This window comes from Emydura macquarii, unplaced genomic scaffold (genome assembly GCF_026122565.2).
Source record: "Emydura macquarii macquarii isolate MOO-44397 ecotype Brisbane River unplaced genomic scaffold, CSIRO-AGI_Emac_v2 contig_3603, whole genome shotgun sequence".
Taxonomy (NCBI): Eukaryota; Metazoa; Chordata; order Testudines; family Chelidae; genus Emydura; species Emydura macquarii.
In genome coordinates this window covers 10516252-10537376 of record NW_027133740.1, presented here as the reverse complement: position 1 = coordinate 10537376, position 21125 = coordinate 10516252, and the positions used below count along the sequence as shown (strand labels likewise).

General features: G+C 37.5%; 1 protein-coding gene across 1 annotated transcript in view; it reads right to left on the bottom strand.

Moving 5' to 3' along the window:
- The window catches only part of SI (sucrase-isomaltase), a 114023-nt gene that overhangs the window by 8768 nt on the left and 84130 nt on the right, over positions 1-21125 (bottom strand). Inside the window, exons 38-47 of the mRNA XM_067536648.1 lie at positions 12423-12556; positions 11785-11819; positions 11578-11694; positions 8456-8604; positions 6062-6146; positions 5895-5951; positions 4826-4950; positions 3930-4018; positions 2995-3044; positions 305-478 (exon numbers count right to left, since the gene is read on the bottom strand). Coding sequence (XP_067392749.1) covers positions 305-478; positions 2995-3044; positions 3930-4018; positions 4826-4950; positions 5895-5951; positions 6062-6146; positions 8456-8604; positions 11578-11694; positions 11785-11819; positions 12423-12556 — 1015 coding nt within the window. The remainder of the gene's footprint in view (positions 1-304; positions 479-2994; positions 3045-3929; positions 4019-4825; positions 4951-5894; positions 5952-6061; positions 6147-8455; positions 8605-11577; positions 11695-11784; positions 11820-12422; positions 12557-21125) is intronic.

Sequence of the window (21125 nt, the reverse complement as noted above, 5' to 3'; positions counted from 1 at the left end):
TTATTTAAGTCTTGATGCTATGCTTAGGAGTGTGCAAAATGCAAACAGACAGTCCCTGCACTTCCTAGGCATAACTGGGAGATTTAACAATGCAGTTTCAATCTAAAATGATTATTTTTATGTCTTCGATTTATATCCAGCACTTTACATTATTGGAACATACATTAAGATGCATAAATTAAGACTATCCAGAGATGTATATACTAAAAAGAAAAGGTTTATTATAACAGTTTAACTCAGTATAACTCAGATTAATAGACTTTAGAATTTTTATGGTAACCAAAACCTTTAAATTTTCACCTACCTGATTTCCTTGGTAACTGATGAAGTTAGTAATCATGTCTGTCTGCCCATCATAAGTGACAGTAACGTTTGTAATCGGTTGGCTTCCTATTCCCCAGATGTACACATAGCCAAATTTCAATGGATTTGAGTTAGTTAGAAAGTTGTTGTGCACCACTTTGATATTAAAAATATTCTGAAAAAATTGACAAAAATTCAGGAGAAAAATCAAATGCAATAATATCAAAAGAGTAATACATGCCATATTTCAAATAGAGTAATGTACAGCATTTTAATCCAAGGAGCATGGGCCAAATACATTGCTAATAAAGTAGGATTTACTAACTTTATTTCTGATTTAGTCCTCAAATACTCTGTAGCACAAACCCTTATGTAACCTGCAGAAACAGAAGCTGACAGATACGTTTACAATCCCATAATTAATTCCTAATGCTTAATTCTCCTTTTTTTCTTGGCTAATGACAGAATTTGAAAAGGAATTGAGTATCTCAGCGATCAGAGTCATCACCATTCCATCCTCTTCTGATTCTTCTTTTCTTATTATCTGGATATTTTTTCAATAGATGCTTTAATAAAGTGGAAGGACCAAGGTTGCCTTCCAGTCTTGCTTTATTCACTTGAAGGGTGCTTATCGCACGTAAACATCTTTTGTGTCCAGGTGATAAAAATATCTTATAGGAGAGGCAACCTTTTTAGTTCTTTGTTCCAGGCATACAACAAAAACATTGCTTCTGCTGCAGTTTGCAAAAACGTTACATTCACCTGATTACTGTTGTTTTTCATTATCCCAAGCAAGTTTAAGACAGGATACAGGCATGGTATTATCCTTGGCAATTCTCCCTGTCCTTTATCTGACTCTGATAGCTTTATCCTCAAGTTGTTGAACTTCAAGAACAGGAGCTACTGTGCAAGTTCCTCATTGGGACCACTCATAGTCCCATAAGGGAACTCCTGCAAAAACCTGATGGGGGGCTAGGGAGCATTTATTCCAACCCACATGGGATTCATCATGTTTGTACAAAGGGAACATAAAATATTTGTTCTAACAGGACTGAGCTGCTCTTTCTGAATGTTCTAATCCAAACTTCCCAGCACAGATCACAAGATAATTAGAAATATTCAAGTCACCAAGACCCGACAAAATTCATCACAGGGTGCTTAAGAAACTAACTGAAGCAATCTTGGAATCCTCAGAAATTATCTTCAAGAACTCAGAGGACAAGTGAGGTGCCAGAGGACTGGAGAAGGAAAAATGTAGTGCCTATCTTTAAAAAAGGGAACAAGAAGGACTTGGAGAATTATAGACCTCTTAGCCTAACTTCAATACCTGTCAAGAACAAATCATGCCAAACCAATCTAATTTCCTTCTTTGACAGGGTTTCTGGCTTTGTGGATGGAGGGAAGCAGTAGAAGTAATGCATCTTGATTTTAATAAGGCTTTTGAAACACTCACTCATGGTAGTCTTGTAAGTAAGCTAGGAAAATGTGGTCTGGATGAAACATTGTAATGTGGATGCAAAATTTGTTAAGACCTTATTCAAAGAGTAGTTATCAATATTTTGCTGTCAAACTGGGAGGATATATCTGCTGGAGTCCTGCAGGGGTCTGTCTTGGGCGCAGTCCCATTCAACATTTTCATTAATAACTTGGATAATGTAGTGGAGAGTATGCTTATAAAATTTGTGGATGACACCAAGTTGGTCAGGGTTGAAAGTACGTTTGGGGACAGGATTAGGATTCAAAGTGATCTTGACACATTGGAGTATTGCTTTGTATTCAACAAGATGAAATTCAATGAAGACAAGTGCAAAGTACTACATTAAGAAAGGAAGAAAACGAATCACACAAATCTAAAATGGGGAATAACTGGCTAGGCAGTAGTACTGCTGAAAACAATCTGGGCGTAATAGTGGATCAAAAGTTGAACAGTATGATGCAGTTGCAAAAAGCCTAAATCAGTCTGGGGCATATTAAAAGGAGTGTCGTATGTAAAACACAGAAGGTAATTGTACTTTTCTGCTTGGCACTGATGTGACCTCAGCTGGCCTAATGTGTATGGTTTCTGGGTGCCATAGTTTAAGATGTGGACAAATTGGAGGGAGTCCAGAGAAGAGCAACAAAAATGATAAAAGGATTAGAAAAGTGGACCTATGAGGAAAGGTTAAAAAAACTTGGCATGTTTAGTCTTGAGAAAAGACAACTGAGGAGGGATCTGATAACAGTTTTCAACTATATTAAAGGCTGTTATAAAGAGGACAGTAATCAATTGTTCTCCATGCCCACTAAAAGTACGACACGTAATGGGCTTAATCTGCAGCAAGCTGATGTAGGGCAGATATTAGGAAAACAATTCTAACATAAGTACTGGAATAGGCTTCCAAACAAGGATGTGTAATCCCCATTTGTGGAGGTTTTTAAAAACAGGTTAAACCAACATCTGTCAGGGATGTTCTACATATATTTGGTTCTGCCTCAGCACGAGGGACTGGACTGGACTCTCAAGGTTCCTTCCAGCCCTACGTTTCGATGCAGGAATTTTCCAATGAATAGTATGGATACAATGGGAAATAATTGAATAGGAAAAATAAGAATGATTGTAAATATAATTTTAAATACAGCTATTGAGTCTTGAAAAATTTTCATTGGGAGGTAGAAAAAACTTAAAAATGACAAAAATATATAAATACATACCTGGTTTGCTGCAAATGTTGCTAAGAAATAATTACCATTTTCATACGTATCTATAATGGAAGAAAACAATACGTAGAATGAAATCTATTCCACTACCAAAAAAGATAAAACAACATTAATGAAGCTAAACTTTTAGGAAATCAATCCCTTTCCCAAATTTTGGTTTGCTGTTTCAGTTTCAACGTTACAATCAAATGATCACATATCACCTGCCACTATTCTCATATTCCCCTAAATAACAGTTAATTAGTGTTATGCACTTACTGTACAAATTTGTTCCAAGTTTGAATTACAGTATCTCAGCTCACAGACCTAGAATTCTGCACACATTTTCAAAAGGAACTTCTTTGTAGATTTTTAAATAAGGAAATAATGACAAGTGTCTTTTGGAATTTTTGGCAATTAATTATTTCAAATTAAATGAAATGACCTCATGGTCCACTATGTAAGAATAATGTACAAACACAGGAGATAATTGGGAGGTGGGTGGATGGCTACTTGCACTTGGCCTGCCTTAGGTATCCGTGTAAGGCTGGGTACAAACTAGCCCTATGTTTATACCAGACCTAAGCAACATACTCCTGGCCGGGCACCCCAATCCGTGAATAGTTAATGCAAAGATAATGCATTAGATAATGGATAATGCAAAGAACAGAAAGGAGTGTGGCTGAAGCACACTGTGTTCTCTGACCATTTCAGGTCAGCAAAATAGCCTGGAGGCTGTTCCAGCTGGTACATGTTACAACAGCCATGGAAGAAGGGAGCACAAAGCCACCTCTACTCCCACCTTCAGACACTCTTGAGGAGATGTCCCCTAATACATCAAACATCTTAGTTTAAAAACTTTTAACTGTTTAAACCAGCATGGTCCAGATCCTGTTTCACCCACTTGCAGGAGAGGAGCCCATCATTATACCAAAAGTGATCACACTTACCAATGCCTTTTCCATCATCCCAGAAAAGCTGACCTTCAGCGACCCCATTATCATCCAAAGCAACAGTAAGTCCCATAAAGTTTTGTCGGCTACAAAAACAAAAAAAGGAAGCTAGAAAGCGCATTCATTTTCCTCCTTTCATTGGAGTCACAACAGTACATATTGTGATAATTGGAAGTTGACTTCTGAATTCCCTGACACACAATCACAGATATATGCATATGATTCTTGGTGTCAATATACTTTTCCATTACACGTATATACATGATTATCAGTGATATTTTCCATTACATCATCAAACTGAGCAGGCATCACGTACTTAAAGAGAAGTTGCAATAAGATTCTTAATTTTTAAATTATTTTTGTCAACCCCTGTTCATCTGAGTACTCCTTATACATGTGAGTAAAGCCAATGGACTACTCATTAATATCAGCACTGTTCACTCAAAAACAGCAGGATCATGGCCATTATTTCCCAGCTCAGAATTATGGCGGAAGACAATAAAAACAAACAAACTGGGAGCTCATGCAGCCTTTATTCTGCATGCTTAACTTCCTTAAACATCGGTGGAATGTACATGGCTGGAAGCAGGTGAGTGCAATGTGTGTCCTTTAAAGAGGAAAACATACTGTAAAATAAAGAAACAAACAAATATATTTTTCTTTCTGTATTATTACCACCAATAATTGGTCCTATAGAGGATAAAAATCTCATCCATTTCACTGAGGTCTCAAAAGCTGAATAAATAAACATCACTAACTTTCCAAGTTACAAATTACCAGATCAGTTCCAATTCCCATGTAGACAATTGTCAAAATTGGGCAAAATATTGGCATTGTTTTACATAAATTACTGTAAAATTGTTTTAAAGGGAACACCAATTTATTTCACTTACCTGAGATAGGTATTAAGACCAGGTTCTTGCCAGGGGATGATGTAACCACCCCGGATATGGAGATTGATATGCTCAAGAGGTGCTGACAAATTCTGGAACTGTCCCCTCACTCCAAGATATTTTCCCTATAAAAGAAAGATTTTTTTGAGTAGGGCGGCATGAAAATTGTGTTAAATGCAATTTTACTCGCAAATGTTCAATACATCTTTCCTTTCCCTAAGAAGTCAAGTAGTGATGCAAATACACATGATTTTAACAATTAACTCACAGAAACATTAATTGAAAACTATAAATATGGCCATTTCCAAATCCCTCTGTGAAGCAATGTTAACAAACTGTGCTATAGTTTTAAGTAAAGATTTAATTCATTTGCTACACCATATGAAGTGGTCTACTTTGGCTACAAGTTGGTTTTCCTTTCTGTGGTTTTGTTTGTTTGTTTTTAACATCTCAGATGCTTTAATTGCAAAATATCAACACTTCAGAGGTGAGGTACCTGAGCCACAGGACAAAGAGGAGGTACACTTTGTGTCCATATTCCAGGTCCATGAGCTAGCTGTTATCATGCAATGTGCATACATGCACACATCTCATTGTATCCATGCTAGTTAATTATGCAAAGAAATGAAGAAACTCAAAATAAAATTATGATTGTTACCCAAGGGAAACCAAACAATCACTCCAAAACATCTTTCTGTATACTGGCATCCCCATATACTCAGCAGTTCCATTTTAAAAAGGTGACAGCAGAACTCGTCAAAACAAAACATAGATTCATCAAATAAAGTCTTCTATTAAAAATGGCAATTATTGTCAAATAATATTGAACAGTCCTAGCTGACTGTCACAATTATTTGACACTTTCCTAGTTGTGAGTGCTCAATCAGAGTTTCTTATCTTTTAAAATAACTGCAATATAATATTAGGGCCTGACCATGCAAGCTACTGAGTGCATTTTGAGAAGCCCTGATGCCAGTGGAAATTAAAGGTCCACAACATCTCTAAGCACTTCTGAGATCCAATTATTTAAAAAGCTCTATTGTACAGAGACCACTCCTAAGTTGCTTACCGTGTAATAATCATACCAGCGTGCATTGGGTATATAAGCTTTCACCTCTGTAGCGTTCTGGAATGTGAAAACATACTTATTATAAGAATTAAAACTTAAATCAATGTTTATATACATTTGCTTTTAAATGTTTATTTCATAAAGAACAAAAATATTGAAGCGCTTACTTCATCCAATACAGGACTAATCAGTAATGCTGGGCCCCATAAAAACTGTTTGTATATATCCCACGTTGTTTTGTCTTCCACAAACCTAAAAGAGTGAATGAAAACATTGTCAACTATGACTTAATCTTTTCAATCTTATTTTTAATTCCAGGCACAACCGGGCACACACCTCCAATCAAAATTAAACTTCTTCTGCTTTTGAACTGAAAAAAACCCAGGCTTTTAAATTCTTAAATTTCTTGGTGAATGGAACCAATCGCGGGTTTGTCTAAAATAGAAAGAAAAGAAGTATTGCCAATCCAACTGGAGCAGGGAGGAGCTTGAAAGCCATACAAGGAAGCTAATTCTCAAGGTTTCATAACCAATTTCATCTAAGTAGATTCAATAAGACTAGAGAAGCTGCTTAAAGTACAGAAAAGCAAGGAAATAGAAAGAAATATCTGCTGTTCCCCCCAAAAAAGAAGTTTGAGGTTAATTTATTTTGGGGACGAGGGGGAGGGGTAGGAGTGAAGAGTTTTTAAAATTTCTATGCCAGGACCAATGCGAATGGTAAGACATCGCTCACATTCTCTCAGAGACAGAGTATACTCCTGCTATGGAATGAGATAAGAATCGTAGGACTGGAAGGAACTTTGAGAGGTGATCTAGTCTAGTCCTCTACACTTATGGCAGGACCAAGCATTATCTAGATCATCCCTGACAAGTGTTTATCTAACCTGCTCTTAAAAATCTCCAATTATGAAGATTCCACTACCTCCTTAGGCAATTTATTCCAGTACTTAACTACTCTGACAGGAAGTTTTTCCTAATGTTCAACCTAAACCATCCTTGCTGCAATTTAAGCTCATTACTTCTTGTCCTATCTTCAGAGGTTAAGGAGAACAACTTTTCTCCCTCCTCCTTGTAACAACCTCTTATGTACTTAAAAACTGTTTGTTAAACAAACCCAATTTTTTCAATCTTCCCTCACAGATTACGTTTTCTAGACCTTTAATTATTTTTGTTGCTCTTCTCTGGACTTTCTCCTCATCTTTCCTGAAATGTGGTGCCCAGACCTGGACACAGTACTCCAACTGAGTCTTGCTTACAACACTCCTGCCAATACATCCCAGAATGATGTTTGGTTGTTTTTTGGTTTTTTTGCAACACTGTGACACTGTTGACTCATATTTAGCTTGTGATCCACTATGACTCCCAGATCTCTTTTTGCAATACGCTTTCCTAGGCAGTCATTTCACATTTTGTGTGTGTGCAACTGATCGTTCCTTCCTAAGTGGAGTATTTTGCATTTGTCCTTATTGAATTTCATCCTGATTACTTTAGACGATTTCTCCAGTTTGTCCAAATCATTTTGAATTTTAATCCTATCCTCCAAAACACTTGCAATCCCTCCAAGCTTGGTATCATCCGAAAACTTTATAAGTATACTCTCTATGCCATTATCTAAATCATTGATGAAGATATTGAACAGAACCAGACCCAGAACTAATCCCTGTGGGACCCCACTCGATATGCCCTTCCAACTTGACCCTTGACAACATGAATAACTTGACAACTTGAATAACTACTCTTTGGGAACAGGTTTCCAACCAGTTGTGCACCCACCTTATAGTAGTTCTATCGAGGTTGTATTTCCCTAATCTGTTTATGAGAAGGTCATGCAAGACATCAAAAGCCTTAAAAATATCAATATATACCACATCTACCGCTTCCCCCATCCACAAGGCTTGTTACCCTGTCAAAGAAAACTATCACGTTGGTTTGACAAGATCTGTTCTTGACAAATCCATTCCAACTGTTCCTTATCACTTTATTATCTTCTAGGTGTTTGCAAATTGATTGCTTTATTATTTACTCCATTATCTTTCCGGTATTGAAGTTAAACTGACGGGTCTATAAATCCGTGGGTTGCCCTTATTTCCCTTTTTATATTTATATTTGGCCTTTCCCAGTTCTCTGGAATCTCTCCTGTCTTTCATGACTTTTTGAAGATAATTGCTAATGGCTCAGATATTGCCTCAGTCAGCTCCTTGAGTATTCTAGGATATATTTCAACAGGCCTTGGTGTCTTAAAGACATCTAACTTTTTAAAATAATTTGTAACTTGTTATTTCCCTATTTTAGCCTCATATCCTACCTCATTTTCACTGGCATTCACTATGTTAGACATTCAATCACTACTAACCTTCTTGGTGAAAACTGAAACAAAAATGTTATTTAGCTCTTCTGCCATTTGTACACTTTCTGTTATTGTTCCCAAATATCCCTACATACTACATAAAAAAAAAAAGCAAAAAAAGCTGAAGAATACAGTTTGAGGTAATTTTATGGATATCTATGAGTTTAAGTTAAAAAACAAATTGTTGTCAAACTGATGAAATACTTCGTACTTACTCATGGAGGACAGGACGCACGACAGTGCTACCATGAACGTGGGCTTCGTACATTAAAGTGTAGAGATAAGGTAACAGTGTGTATCTTGTATTGAGCACATCTCTGGAAATATTTTGAAATTTTTCATCAAAGGCAACAGGATCTTGCCTCTAGAAACGGAAAGAAACTGTTACTCAAACGGCAGAATCTCTTTCATACCCCTTTCACGTCTTCTTTGTTTTTATTTATTTATTTAATTTTATTTATTTAATTAATTTTAGGAGCACATTAAGGATCTTATCCTCCAAGGTACTTTAGCATTTCCTGAAAAATCCTGAAAAATACATGATTGATTACCTGATTTGCACATGGAAGTTCCTTTTTACATATGTATATACATTTTGGGGGTATAAACCTTTTTCAGCTACCAGCCGGAAAGTTTGACCCTAAATGATGGAAGTGGCTGCAATGACTTTCACAAGGGAGTGAGAGAAACTAATTCCTCATGGAATGTATTACATATAAATTAAAATTATTATAATCTCTTGTTATATCTATATTGATTGATATGCAGTTTTTGCATCAAAAGCACACTTATGAATAAAAACATCTACAATGATATTAGTAGTGTTTTTATTGTGGAAGAACCTGAGAGAATGGCTATATTGAGCGAATGGCTGATAACTTTTTTTTGTTGGAGGGAGCTGTAAATCAGCTATTAAAAACTTGCCACCAACTTGATATCTGGTTGAGAAGTTCCCTGCCAAAGAGTAATATTAAATGATTTTTCAAAAATCTTACCTTTTTCAGCTATTCCCTGATTTAAGACTAGTAAATTTTTTTTTTAAATTGAAGAAATAAAATGATTTGAGATAATTGGTAATATTTACATATGGACTAATATGCATGTTTGCTATCTTTTTATATTATATTTTTACTGTAAATTCCTATTATCTGTGTGGTAGAAGCATCAATAATTGAGCATATGAATCAAAGTTCACATAATGAACTATTCCTAGCTGAAAAGATTTTTCTGGGACTATGTAATGTAAACTCTTTCTCTCTCAACTGCAGTGCTTTTGTCTCTTCAGGACAAAGTTACATTAAACAACAGTAGGTGTCACTGTGGGCCCTATGTAGGGGAGCTTAGAAAGAAGGCTTGAAAAACCTAGGGGGATTTTTTGGGGGGTGGGGAGTTTAATGCAAACTCTACTGAGTATATGAGACATTGTGTTGTACATAATTTATTATCCTTCTTTCCTGCAGGGCCGCACTCAGGACTTTCAGAAAGTAAAAAGAGCACTAATGAGTGATGTCAGGGAATACTTTCAATCTTTATTAAATGTACTGAACAATACCTTGGCAAATTGGGTAAGAATGGAAGCAACATGATAACCCTGAATCTGCATTTTTAAAGGCTTTAAAAGTCCTATTGAAAGGTGTGCTGCTGCAAGATAAAGCACACTGTTTTTAAAAAGGAGACTTTAATCCATTAGATATATGCCATATAAATAGCGGTACTTGGCTAAACCTGAAGCTCTAACTTGAACATAAGTGCTGTTTCTATTTTTTGGTTTTGCAGTTATCTTGTTTTACAGCTCTCAACAATACATTCCTCAGCTGGTACAGTCTTACAGTTAGACAATTATTTTGTTTTTTATTCTTTAATGAAATACAGTAGCTGATAGATGTAGAATATGCAAAGTAGAATAACTTTGCACACTCTTTCTACAATCTTATTAAACTATTCCATTTTCTGATTTGTCCTCTAACTGTGAGTTACTAGGGGATGAGGACATAAAAGGTCATTCTTACTGCATTAAGTCTACTTTAGAGAGGAAAACACAAACTAAAGTAAACCTTACTTGAGCATTGTAGGTGCAGAATTTTTTTTTTATTTTTTAAAAGGCATGCAAGTAAAATAATGTATGAGCCTGCTTCAGTCCTAGAATATGCTGGTTTCCATTGTCATAACTCAGGATGCAGGCCCTTTGATAGTGTAAGCAGTCATGTCATGCACACAGGACTCCCACAGATGTAATAATTGGCAATAAGGAAGATCATGACTAGGGAGTCAGGATAGGCATATCCACTGTGCGCAGCTCCATTTTGGCAGCTCGCTCAGTAGCAGTTTAAACCTATCCTTCCTTGGCAAATCCCCCATGAAAGGTGACAGTGTAAACACCATATACCAGCCCTGAGGTTCAGTCAGTCTATGAGTACAGTAGCACCAGCTGGCATACGAAGGCACCATTTGCATTGCTCAATGTCAGTCACAGTGAACATTAAACACCAATGTACTGGTTGCCAGAGGCACTGATTTTTTGTGGGTCACTACTGGGAGGGAGAAAAAGAGCACTAGATTAATTAAGACAGTAGAGTTGCACAAAATGTTCCAACCTCAGTTGAAAGCCAGGTCATAAATATACTGGGTCAGAACCAGTCTGCAAAACATGAATTTTCAAAAGGTTTGTGTTCAAATGGACTTAGCTTTTTCTAGTTAAATCTTGTTGTAAACCATACCCAAAATATAGGTTTAATAGCTTCATGAATGGTCACAAGAGTTCACTGGAACCAAAAGTGGGACAATAGGCCATATCTGAGAATGCCGTGGAATTTGTTCTCCGTGATCACAGATTCAAGGCCAGAAGGGACTACTGTGATCATGTAGTTAGACATCCTGTATAACTCGGGCCATAGGACTTCCTCTTTGAACTAGAGTATATTGTTTTTAAAAATATATATAATCTTGATTTAAAAATTGCCAGTAATAAATAATCCATCATACCACTTGGTAAGTTGTTCCAATGGTTTATTACATTCATTGTTAAAAATGTGCACCTTATTTCCAGTTTGAATTTGTCTAGCTTCAACTTCCCAGATAGACATTTTGAAAATGAAATGCACCAGCAAACAGAATGCAAATACTAGCAGTAGCTAGAATTACTTCTTCTCTGATAAGTGAGATAATAATGACAACATTTTTAAAAAAAATTCTTTTCACAGTGTCCCCTCTACTTTTTTTTTTTTTTATCTGTTTTCTTTGGATTGTGAACTCTTCAAATCTGGGGCTCTTCATGTCTTAGGTAGGCCCAAGCACATTACTGATGCATAGTAAATAATAAAAATAATCTATGACCCACCATTGTGCCTTTGCCATTATGATTTCTGGCAAATGGGTAAAATGCTCCCAGCTGCATCCAACGGACGCACATGACATACTCTGCATCTTTGAAGAAGCCACAAATATCTGCTCCCGTCTGAAAGTTTTAAAAGAATCAGTTTTAATTCTGTAGATGATTGCAGCTAGGTGGTAATCTTTCAAATATGTAGTGACAACACTAACTTACATAGGATATTCCAAAGAGGCTAAACTCCAACATACCTGCAAGAAAAGTAAGGCAATTTTATTGATTGCTATTTTCTTTGGTATTCTAATAGTCATCTTCGGCAATATTCATTTAGCAGAAACGAATGAAAATAAATATATTTCTATGGTTTCTCTAATATATTGTTATTCTTCACCCCTGCAGGATCTTCCTGGCAGCTGGCTCTGCAGGAGCAGGGAAAGGCAGTTGGGCATGGGGCAGGAGGGAGAGAGAGGGGGAAGGGGAGGCAGGGAGAGAGAACCATTGGGACCAGGGGGTTAACAGGGAAAGGCTAAAAGTAATGGGTGGGCATTTTGTAGAGGAAAAGGGAAGTTGACTTCAGTGGGAGTTGAGCACATTCAACAACCCACAGGATCAAGCCCAATGTCTATTTTGTTAGCAGAGCAATTCTAAAGAATTGCTTAGCAGCCATTAGGAGAGGGTTAAAAATAAGCAATTAAAACATGAAAGCTGATCGCTAAACTGAGCAGCTTGAATTGCCTACAAATTACATTTCTTCTGATCTAAGCCTAGTAAAAGCAAGTAAAAGACACAAAAGGGTCCAGAAGTAAGTTACTCCATAGGATCAACTGACTGTAAATCCTGTTGCTTCCACATACCAATTACAGATTTATAAAGTTGATCCCAAGCTGCGGTGTTATCGCCAAGCCAGTGTCCTGACCATTTTCCACTAGAGGGATACGTTGAACGGGTGATGACAATCCCACGTTCGTTTGTGATGTTCTGTAAAGCACTTACATTGAAAATACAAAGAATAGTAAATGAGATGTGGAAGAAATTGTTCTAAAAAAAAAAAATCTTACCCATAATGTTGCCTTTGAAAAGAAAAGTATTTTCTTATATTTTGATATCTACGTTACAACCAGGCAGTTACTGGTTATAAATTATATATAAGAACCTGATTAAAATAATTTTTTGGAAGTTGTAAGGAGTCACTTTTGCATTGGAATACACTATGGTTCAGAATGATGTACTTGTACACATTTTAAAACTGCAAATCCATTGCAAATAAAACTGCGGTACCATCAGAAACCCAAGTGCCAAAAATGAGGATGCTAGCATATGGAATTTCACATTAAAATCAGCCAAAATTCAGGAGAATTGTCTTGTGAATATCTTTAAAATGGGATGCATAAGGTTATCCTACAAAAATATATACCAGTGACCTAGCATCAGGCAAACTGGAAACAATAATTAAAGACAACTTTGAAAACGTACACAATGAACATGGCATAAGGACAGGAGCTGGGTGAAACCTATTATGGATGGACTATTAAAGCCTTGCTCAAACTGATGTGTGAATACACCCTTTATTTAAAACAGTTGTAAGAGATGGTTAAGGTGTCACACCTAAAACAAGGCCTATTAAGCGTCTACCTAGAAACTTGCACCATGGGCAGGGGGCAGATGTTCTACTGGGTGTGTAGGTGGGTGAGAGGAAACTCAGAACAGACAACCGGGGGGAATGCAAGAAAGCCAAGCAGTAGCCTGTGAGCACAATGTGACCCAGGAAAAGCGAGAGTGAGCTTTTGGATCTGTTGGCTAAGGAATCTTGGAGATATAAGCTAAGGAACTGCTCCTTTTGTTCTTGGTTCCTCCTGCATTTGGAGAAACAGAACTTCATACATTTATTGTAAATAAACAAGATTACATCAAAGAGAACACCAGACTTCCACTTCCAACCGGAACATATTCAGGGCCCTGAAATTTGACAACTCTTTCTGGAAAGGAGCAACATGTCTGTAAAAGAAAGTCTCCTGCCCCTGCAATCTACTCTACTAAAATTCTTTAGGGGTTTAAAAAATGAGTAAAAGAATTAGTAAATATAAAATATTTAGATTTTCAATAAACTTCTGACAGTGTCACTCATTAAAGAAATTAAAAGACGAATAATTTGAAAGAAATAGGTAAGAAGATATATAAGAACATATATCTGTGCTTGCCTGAATATTTCCTTCGAGTAATACATTTGAAAGATCTGTTACACTGGGAACTTGAACCTACTTTCAGGTTGGGGGCGGAACCAGACCTGTCAGTCTCATACAGCAGGTCAACCTCTTGACATTCCCTTCAGTAAATATGGCTTCATTGGCAAATATCAGCCAAGATAATTCAAATATATTTTTTAAAGTTTTTCAGTGTGTTAACTATACTTTGAGGAAAAAACACAATTCTCCTGCTTCAGAGCATTGGAAATTCCCCCTCACAACAATCACAAATCCTTGGATATCAGTTTCTATTTGCATTCTAGATGGGCCAGATCTATGGACAACATTACATGAAAAAAGGATATTTTCAGGTAAGCACAGATGAAGTTTCCTATTCTTTGTGCTGAAGTCCACAGATCCGCTACAATGGCATTCTCATAGCAATGAGCCTTCAGTGTGAAGGATCATCCTTTAAAAGTGAATATCCAAAATGAGGTAGGTAGGTAGCTAGGCAGTGAATATCCTCCATCTTTTCTTGGTCATTAATGTGTGGAGGACTCTTCTCACAAAACAAATTGCATTGTCTTAGCTTGCATGACCAATATTCAAAATTTGGCAAACCTATGCTAGCCAAGTGGCAGTCTACCAGGTCTACGCTGCCCTGAGATTCTCAGAGCTTCTAAGGACTGGATTTTGGTACTTAACCAAAAAAAAAAGAAGAATTCTTGAATTTACTTAAGAAATTCATGCTATGATTATTATGAGCACTAACAGTTTGAATTCAAAGTGCATAAATGGGTCTCTTAAGAGAAAGCACCCAATTTCAAATACGAAAACCCATCTGACTGGAAATAATAGCCATCAGAAGGTCTACTCTAATGATTAGAAAGCATAATGACACCTTCTGCAGAGCTTCAATCTGTATAGTTCAGTAAGCACCAGAACGAGGGAACTGTGGGATTGTACTAACGGTTGATGCCCTAATGCAACATTTAATCTGGGATTCTTGAAGATGGTGAAAAATATATACTACAGAGCCATAACCTTTTGCTTGAGCACCCACACATGCACATACAAAAATATACAGCCCGTCTGGAGAAACTCATACCTGTGTTTCATTTAATATGGAATTTAAACTATGGACTTTGCACTGGCCAGTGGAATAAATTCTATTGGTTGTTCTCTTCTTAGGACCCATAAGAATAAGAATCACTTCCTCCTAGTATTCATTTTAAACCTGTCTGGTCCCAGATGGAGTATTGATTTGGAAGAGCAGATGTCCTCTAGGATATCTGTCTCATAAAGCCCAATGGTGTTCTCTTAAGGAGCAGTGGGAAGACATATAATAGTAACCTTGCCTACCTTTGTAAGTGCTCATTCACCACCTCATATTTCAGATCCATACAGAGACAATAGGGCATTCTATTTGCAATCTCAATACAGTCCCAGTCTTTTAGGAGTGACAGGAAATCCCTGTTTCTCTATTTCTCTTACATTCTTTCCAGGGTGCCTGAACAGGGAGATATAGCTATAGATTGTCCATATTAGCTGCAGATGTGCTAGACATAGTTTAATACTACTTTTTACACTCTAACAGAAAGATTTTATCCTTTTGATTTGTATATGTATATGTTTATTTGATCCTCTGACTCTGATATGGAGTGCCAGCCTTCCTCCCATAAAGAGGAAGAATTCCCTTTGTGTGTTTGTGTATATCTAGAGGAATTAGCACATGTGGCCTGGTGTTTTCTCCACTAATCTACCACACTGCATTCTGTGAAAGCAAACATGAGAACCAGGTGCTGAGCATTAACCATCTTGCTGCACTCCATGAAAGTGAGCAGAAGAAACTGCACTGATTTTATTTATTCATTTGTTTCCCTTTGGCAGTTTGTCACCATAATTCTGCTTCAGAAAGGGGAGCGAAATTGGGCTCAGAGAGTGCTTCAAAAATATTTCTGGTGGCCAGCAACCTCCTTATCCTCAGAGAGGCTGGTCTTATTTGTCTCTCTTCACTCACGGGCGCTCCTTCAGAGTCTCTCAGGAAGGTAGTGGCCTGGGTCTCAAGGATGGGCTCCCCAGAAGCTCAACCCCTCTCTACTGCATGGGAACCAGACTGGTCTGTATTCCCCCTGGAGATCTTAGCCTCAGATATGAGTAGGAAACCTCTGTTGGGTCCTGTTATAGAGGTGACAGCAGGGGGAGGGCGTTGGGTCTGAAGGCCACTAACGGCTCTCTCCAGTGTTGGCAGCCTCTCAGCTGTGCTCAGCGGTCTCCATCCACAGGTGGCTGAGCTCGCAATCAATGATGCAGGCTATAGAGATTTAGGCACAATCTTCCATCTGGTATGCTGCCCTTCTGGCATCACTCACTGCATGCAGATAGGCGAGGAGAGCTGCTAGCCCTGGGAGTCAGTTTTCCAGTCTTGCCTGCCTCCTTTCCAGTTGGGAGAGATGGGCTGAGGTGATCCTGCCCAGCCTGGGCTGTTAAGACGATGCCCAGCAGAGGCAGCCTGTCCCATCCTGCCTCCCTCCTCTCCCACCACGTCGGAGGTAATGTCACTCCGACTGAGCTGAGGGGGAAACTGCACTCTCCTACAGAGCCTCGCATGGACACCAGCCTATGCAAATGCCTAGAAGGGGAAGCAGAGCTGCCAAAAGGCAAACACAAAACTATGTAAAGTTTGATGGACACATTACTGAGTCGATTTGCTAGTCGGAAATTTTAAATAGTGTTTGGCATTTCCCCCAGAAAAGCTTTGCAGCAGGGAAGCCTGGCAGAGCCAACCAGCTGCTGGGGAAGCAAAGAAACCTGGTGGATACTTCAGGGGGTGGGGAATTCCCTGCTGCCAGTGACTGACAGGTCTGGTTCTGCCTCCATACAGTAGTATACCCATTGTAATGGATGTGTAGTCCTTAGCATGCAAAACAAAGGATTTTTTTTCCCTTTTAAACACAATGCTTTATAACCTATGGCCATTGCCACAAGATAACACAGAGTGCAAGCAGCTGCAGTGTTCAATGCAGATGCATTCGGGCAAACCAATTACTAGCTGACAAGGTTAGGAAGAAATTTCTCCTAGGGCTGGTTATTGCATAACTGTCCATTTTGAGGATTCCTCTGAAATCTCAGATTTTGGCCTCTGTTTTGATAAAGTAGATGGGCCACTGGTCTGACCTGCTTGGACAATTCCTATGATCCTACATAACATTGTGAACACACACATACTGTGAATCATTATACAAAAATAATAAAGTACTAATTTAAATGCTACATTGATGAAAGCGCATTGCTTTCTAATGCTAACTGCACAATAATAGCCTGAACAGCTGCTTCAATAAGGAACTATATATTTTTTTCTTCTACAGGATTTACAGCTTTAGTGACACTATAATTACAGTAAAAACACACAAGTCACTTAAATTACCATAGTAATTAAACTAGACTAATGCATTGTAATTATTTCTTCCAAGATAAACAGTAAGTTTTCTAGTATCTTCTATTTCTTTGTCATGTATTATCAAACACTTTCATACTCTGCTTGTATTATTCTATTTGTACAGTGCTTTGGAAATTGCACATGGTGCTGTAAACATAAAGAAAGTATGTGTCAAGTAAAAGTGTTTATGGCTTACAAACGTGTAAAGTTAAGTGTGTGCTTAAGTACTTTGCTGGATCAGGTTCAGAGTCCTCAGCATCTTGCAAGATTGGCCCTGATACACACCTGAACATTAATTACATGATGTAACAAAAATCTAATTTAACCTGAAATTCTATGACTGGCTACTACACTTTCCTTTTAAAGACTCTGGTTTTTAAGTCTGCCTGAAAGTCTAGTTAATAGAGGACAGCAGTAAAAGAACATGGAGGTAACAAAGGGCAGCCAAGACATTACCATATTATCCAACATCCTCAAAACAGGTTAGGGAGGGCAAATAATATAAAAAGCTAATGTTCATATTGAGGTTATGTCAACAGTAGCTTAGATACAAGTGATCTTGACTTGATCGTATTTATAATGTGTAAGCAGAATTAAGTTCAGAGTGACTACTAATATTATCTACTTGGTGCTTTAAGGTGGCCATTTTCAGAAAGTTGAACAAAATATATATCAAATCAGCTGGGGTGAAAATTTAATCAGAAAAATGTGAATGATAATTGGGATTCACTTAAGAACACCTTACTAGATGCCTAAAAAAAGGCCATAATCCCATGATTGAGAAGAAGGCTATGCTCTATTTTTTTTTCAAAGTGGTTTAGAGTACTCGTGAAGGCAACTGTAAAAATTAAATAAATAAAATAAAACACAATAATAGATAACAAATGGAGAAAGTGGAAGCTGATAGTAATGAATATAAACTAGAAGTTAGTACTGTAGAAAAATGATTAAAAAAAAGAAAAAAGCCTAGGAACACAGGGACAAATATATATAGCCAGCAGAATTAAGGACAAAAGGGAGTATATCAAATATATTAAGAACAAAAATAACCTTGATAATGGTATTTGTCCTTTATTAGATGGACATGGTAGAATTATCAATAATAATGCAGAAAAGGCAGAAATATCCAATAAATATATCTGTTCTATATATGGGGAAAAGACAGATGATATAATCTCATCATATGGTGATAACATTCTTTCCATTCCACTAGTATCTCTGGAGGATGTTAAACAGAAACTACTAAAATTAGGCATTTTTAAATCAGCAGGTCTAGATCACTTGCATTCAAGAGTTTTAAAAGAGAAGGCTGAGGAGTTCATTGGTCCATTAATGCTGATTTTCAATAAGCCTTGGAGCAGCGGGAAAGTTCCAGAAGACTGAAAGAAAGTTAATGCTGTGCTAATATTTAAGAAGGATAGGCAGGATGATCTGGGTAATCATAGGCCTGTCAGCCTGACATCAATCCCAGACAAGATAATAGAGTGGCTGAATCGGAACTTGATTAATGAAGAACTAAAAGAGAGTAATGTAATTAATGCAAACCAACATGGGTTTTTGCAAAATAGATCCTGTCAAACTAACGTAACATTTTTAAAATAAGATTACAAGTTTGGTTGATAAAGGTAAGAGCGTTAATGAAATATACTTAGAGTTCTGTAAGACGTTTAACTTGGTACTGCATGACATTTTGATTGAAAAATAGAATAATATAAAATTAACATGGCGCACATTAAATGGATTAAAAACTGGCAAACTGACAGGTCTCAAAAAAGTAATTCTATACAGGGAATCATTATCAAGAGGGTCTGTTTCCCTGTAGGGTGACCAGATGTCCCGATTTCATAGAGCTAGTATTCAATATTCAGGGCTTTTTCTTATATAGGCATTTATTACTCCCCACCCGTCCTGATTTTTTACACTTGCTATCTGCTCACCCTAAGGTCCTGGGAGGAAGTTAGTCTGACTTGGGATGAAAAAGGGAAGAGTTTGGCAGCTGGATGGCATCAGAGCTCATGTTGCAGAGAAGAAGAGTGAAGTAGAAGGCAGGCATACTTGTCTTCAATTTTTTTTCAAGAGTTAGAGCCTTTTTTGGTGATGAATTGGTGGTCTAAGATGCAGATTTGAAATACCTAAACTTTCTAGAAGGGCCAGCTCAGCCCTTTATCCTTCTGAGAGAGAGAGAGAGAAAGAGAGAAAGAGAGAGATCCATACAATTTACAGTTTATGCAGGACATTTAGATGAGAGTATAAAAAGAAATCTCGGCTGTTCTTCACAGATCCTGATGAGCCCCCCGGCCCAAGCATAATTTTTTCAGGCCCAGTACAACTTGTAACACGGGCCCCCTCCCACACACATACCATAATCCTTCATCCCACACATACAATCTCGAGCCATGAAAAAAGTTTGAATTCTGCAATTACTGCTACATATTCTACATTTCTGAAAAACGCACACACACACCCTTTGCTATTTTTGTTTAACATAACACTCAGCCTGAGATTCCTACAAGTTTGCTGACTATTTTGTAACTTTTTGGTCATTATAAAGGTATTATATCCTGTCAATGTCTTGATCTTTTTAATTCTAATGGACCAACGATGTGACTGCAAACATTTTATAATTAAGCAAATTAACTTTAAAGCTTTATTTTCTGGCCCTTTTCATTGCAAAATCATGAATTAGCACCCCAAACTCAATTTCTCTTGCAAGTTCACACTCAATAGACAAGATAGCTAGGTGGCTTAACCGTTCTTGTCCCATTGTAGAACTTCTGCAGTTTTTGATGAGTGCTAACTTGCTGAAACTTCTTTCAGCTTCTGCCACAGACACTGGCAGTGTGCAAAAAATCCGTAGGGTTATGCACACTTCATTGAAAATTAGTTGCAGTTGTTTTTTGTAAATCTCATTTAATAAGCAAATCTCACAAGATCTGGAAAATAGATACCTAGAGACAGGGAAATAAGTTTCTATAAATATCCTCAGGCATGATCTACAACTTAGCCTCAATTTTTTCCTCATGGTAATGGGGGTTGCAGCCTGAGCCGGGCCCCCAGGGCCTCTGGGCCACAGTAAAGTGTACCCTTTTTCCGCCGCCACTGCCGCCGCTGCCCTCCCCCTCCTCCCTCCCGTGGGGACCCTGATGAGCCCATTGCACTTTCATCAGGGTAAAGGTTTGCCTAGGTATCCTGGATTAAATTTTCCCCTTCATCTCTGTTGCCACCCAAATTTTGTGCACTGCTCTATGTATCAATTGATCTTACAGCTTTCCATACCAAAAGTGGCTGGATTTCATAGGTGTAGTAGATATATCATTCACAAAATGCTTTCGTTTCTCAGACTAAAAAGGTGATATACATATGTCCATAATACTATTATTTTTCTAATCCCTAAATAACAACGTACCAGCACCTTCTTCCATTAACATAACAGGAATTATTTCTTTGTGACTAAAAATGCAAGATTCAGATATCCAGAGAATATCATCAGCTTTCTCGCATCTTTTGGGAAAACGGACTACAAAATTGTTGCTCCATTCAATAAGTACACGCCAGTGTTGCCAACTCTCATGATTTTACTGAGACTTTCATAATATTTGATATTTTATTTAAAGATCCAATTCTGACAAACAAGTGTTTATGTGAGAATCTCTGCTTTTGTTAAAAAAATAAGTAAATTTGTAGACCTCGTGGTTGTAAAGTAAAGCTTTAAAAATGTGACCTGAGTGAACTGCAAAAGTTTAAAAACCAGAAGACAAATAAAAAGAACCAACTTTTAAGACAGTATCATGATTTGGGGGAAGAGGGGTCATGATCCATCTGTGCACCTGGTGGGATCAAGCAGAAGGTCTCGGGGAGCAAATGCCCTCAAATTTCTGAAACAGCAGTAAGCATGCTCCCCCTGGGTCTGTGCTGGCAAAATGCTCCAGGAATAT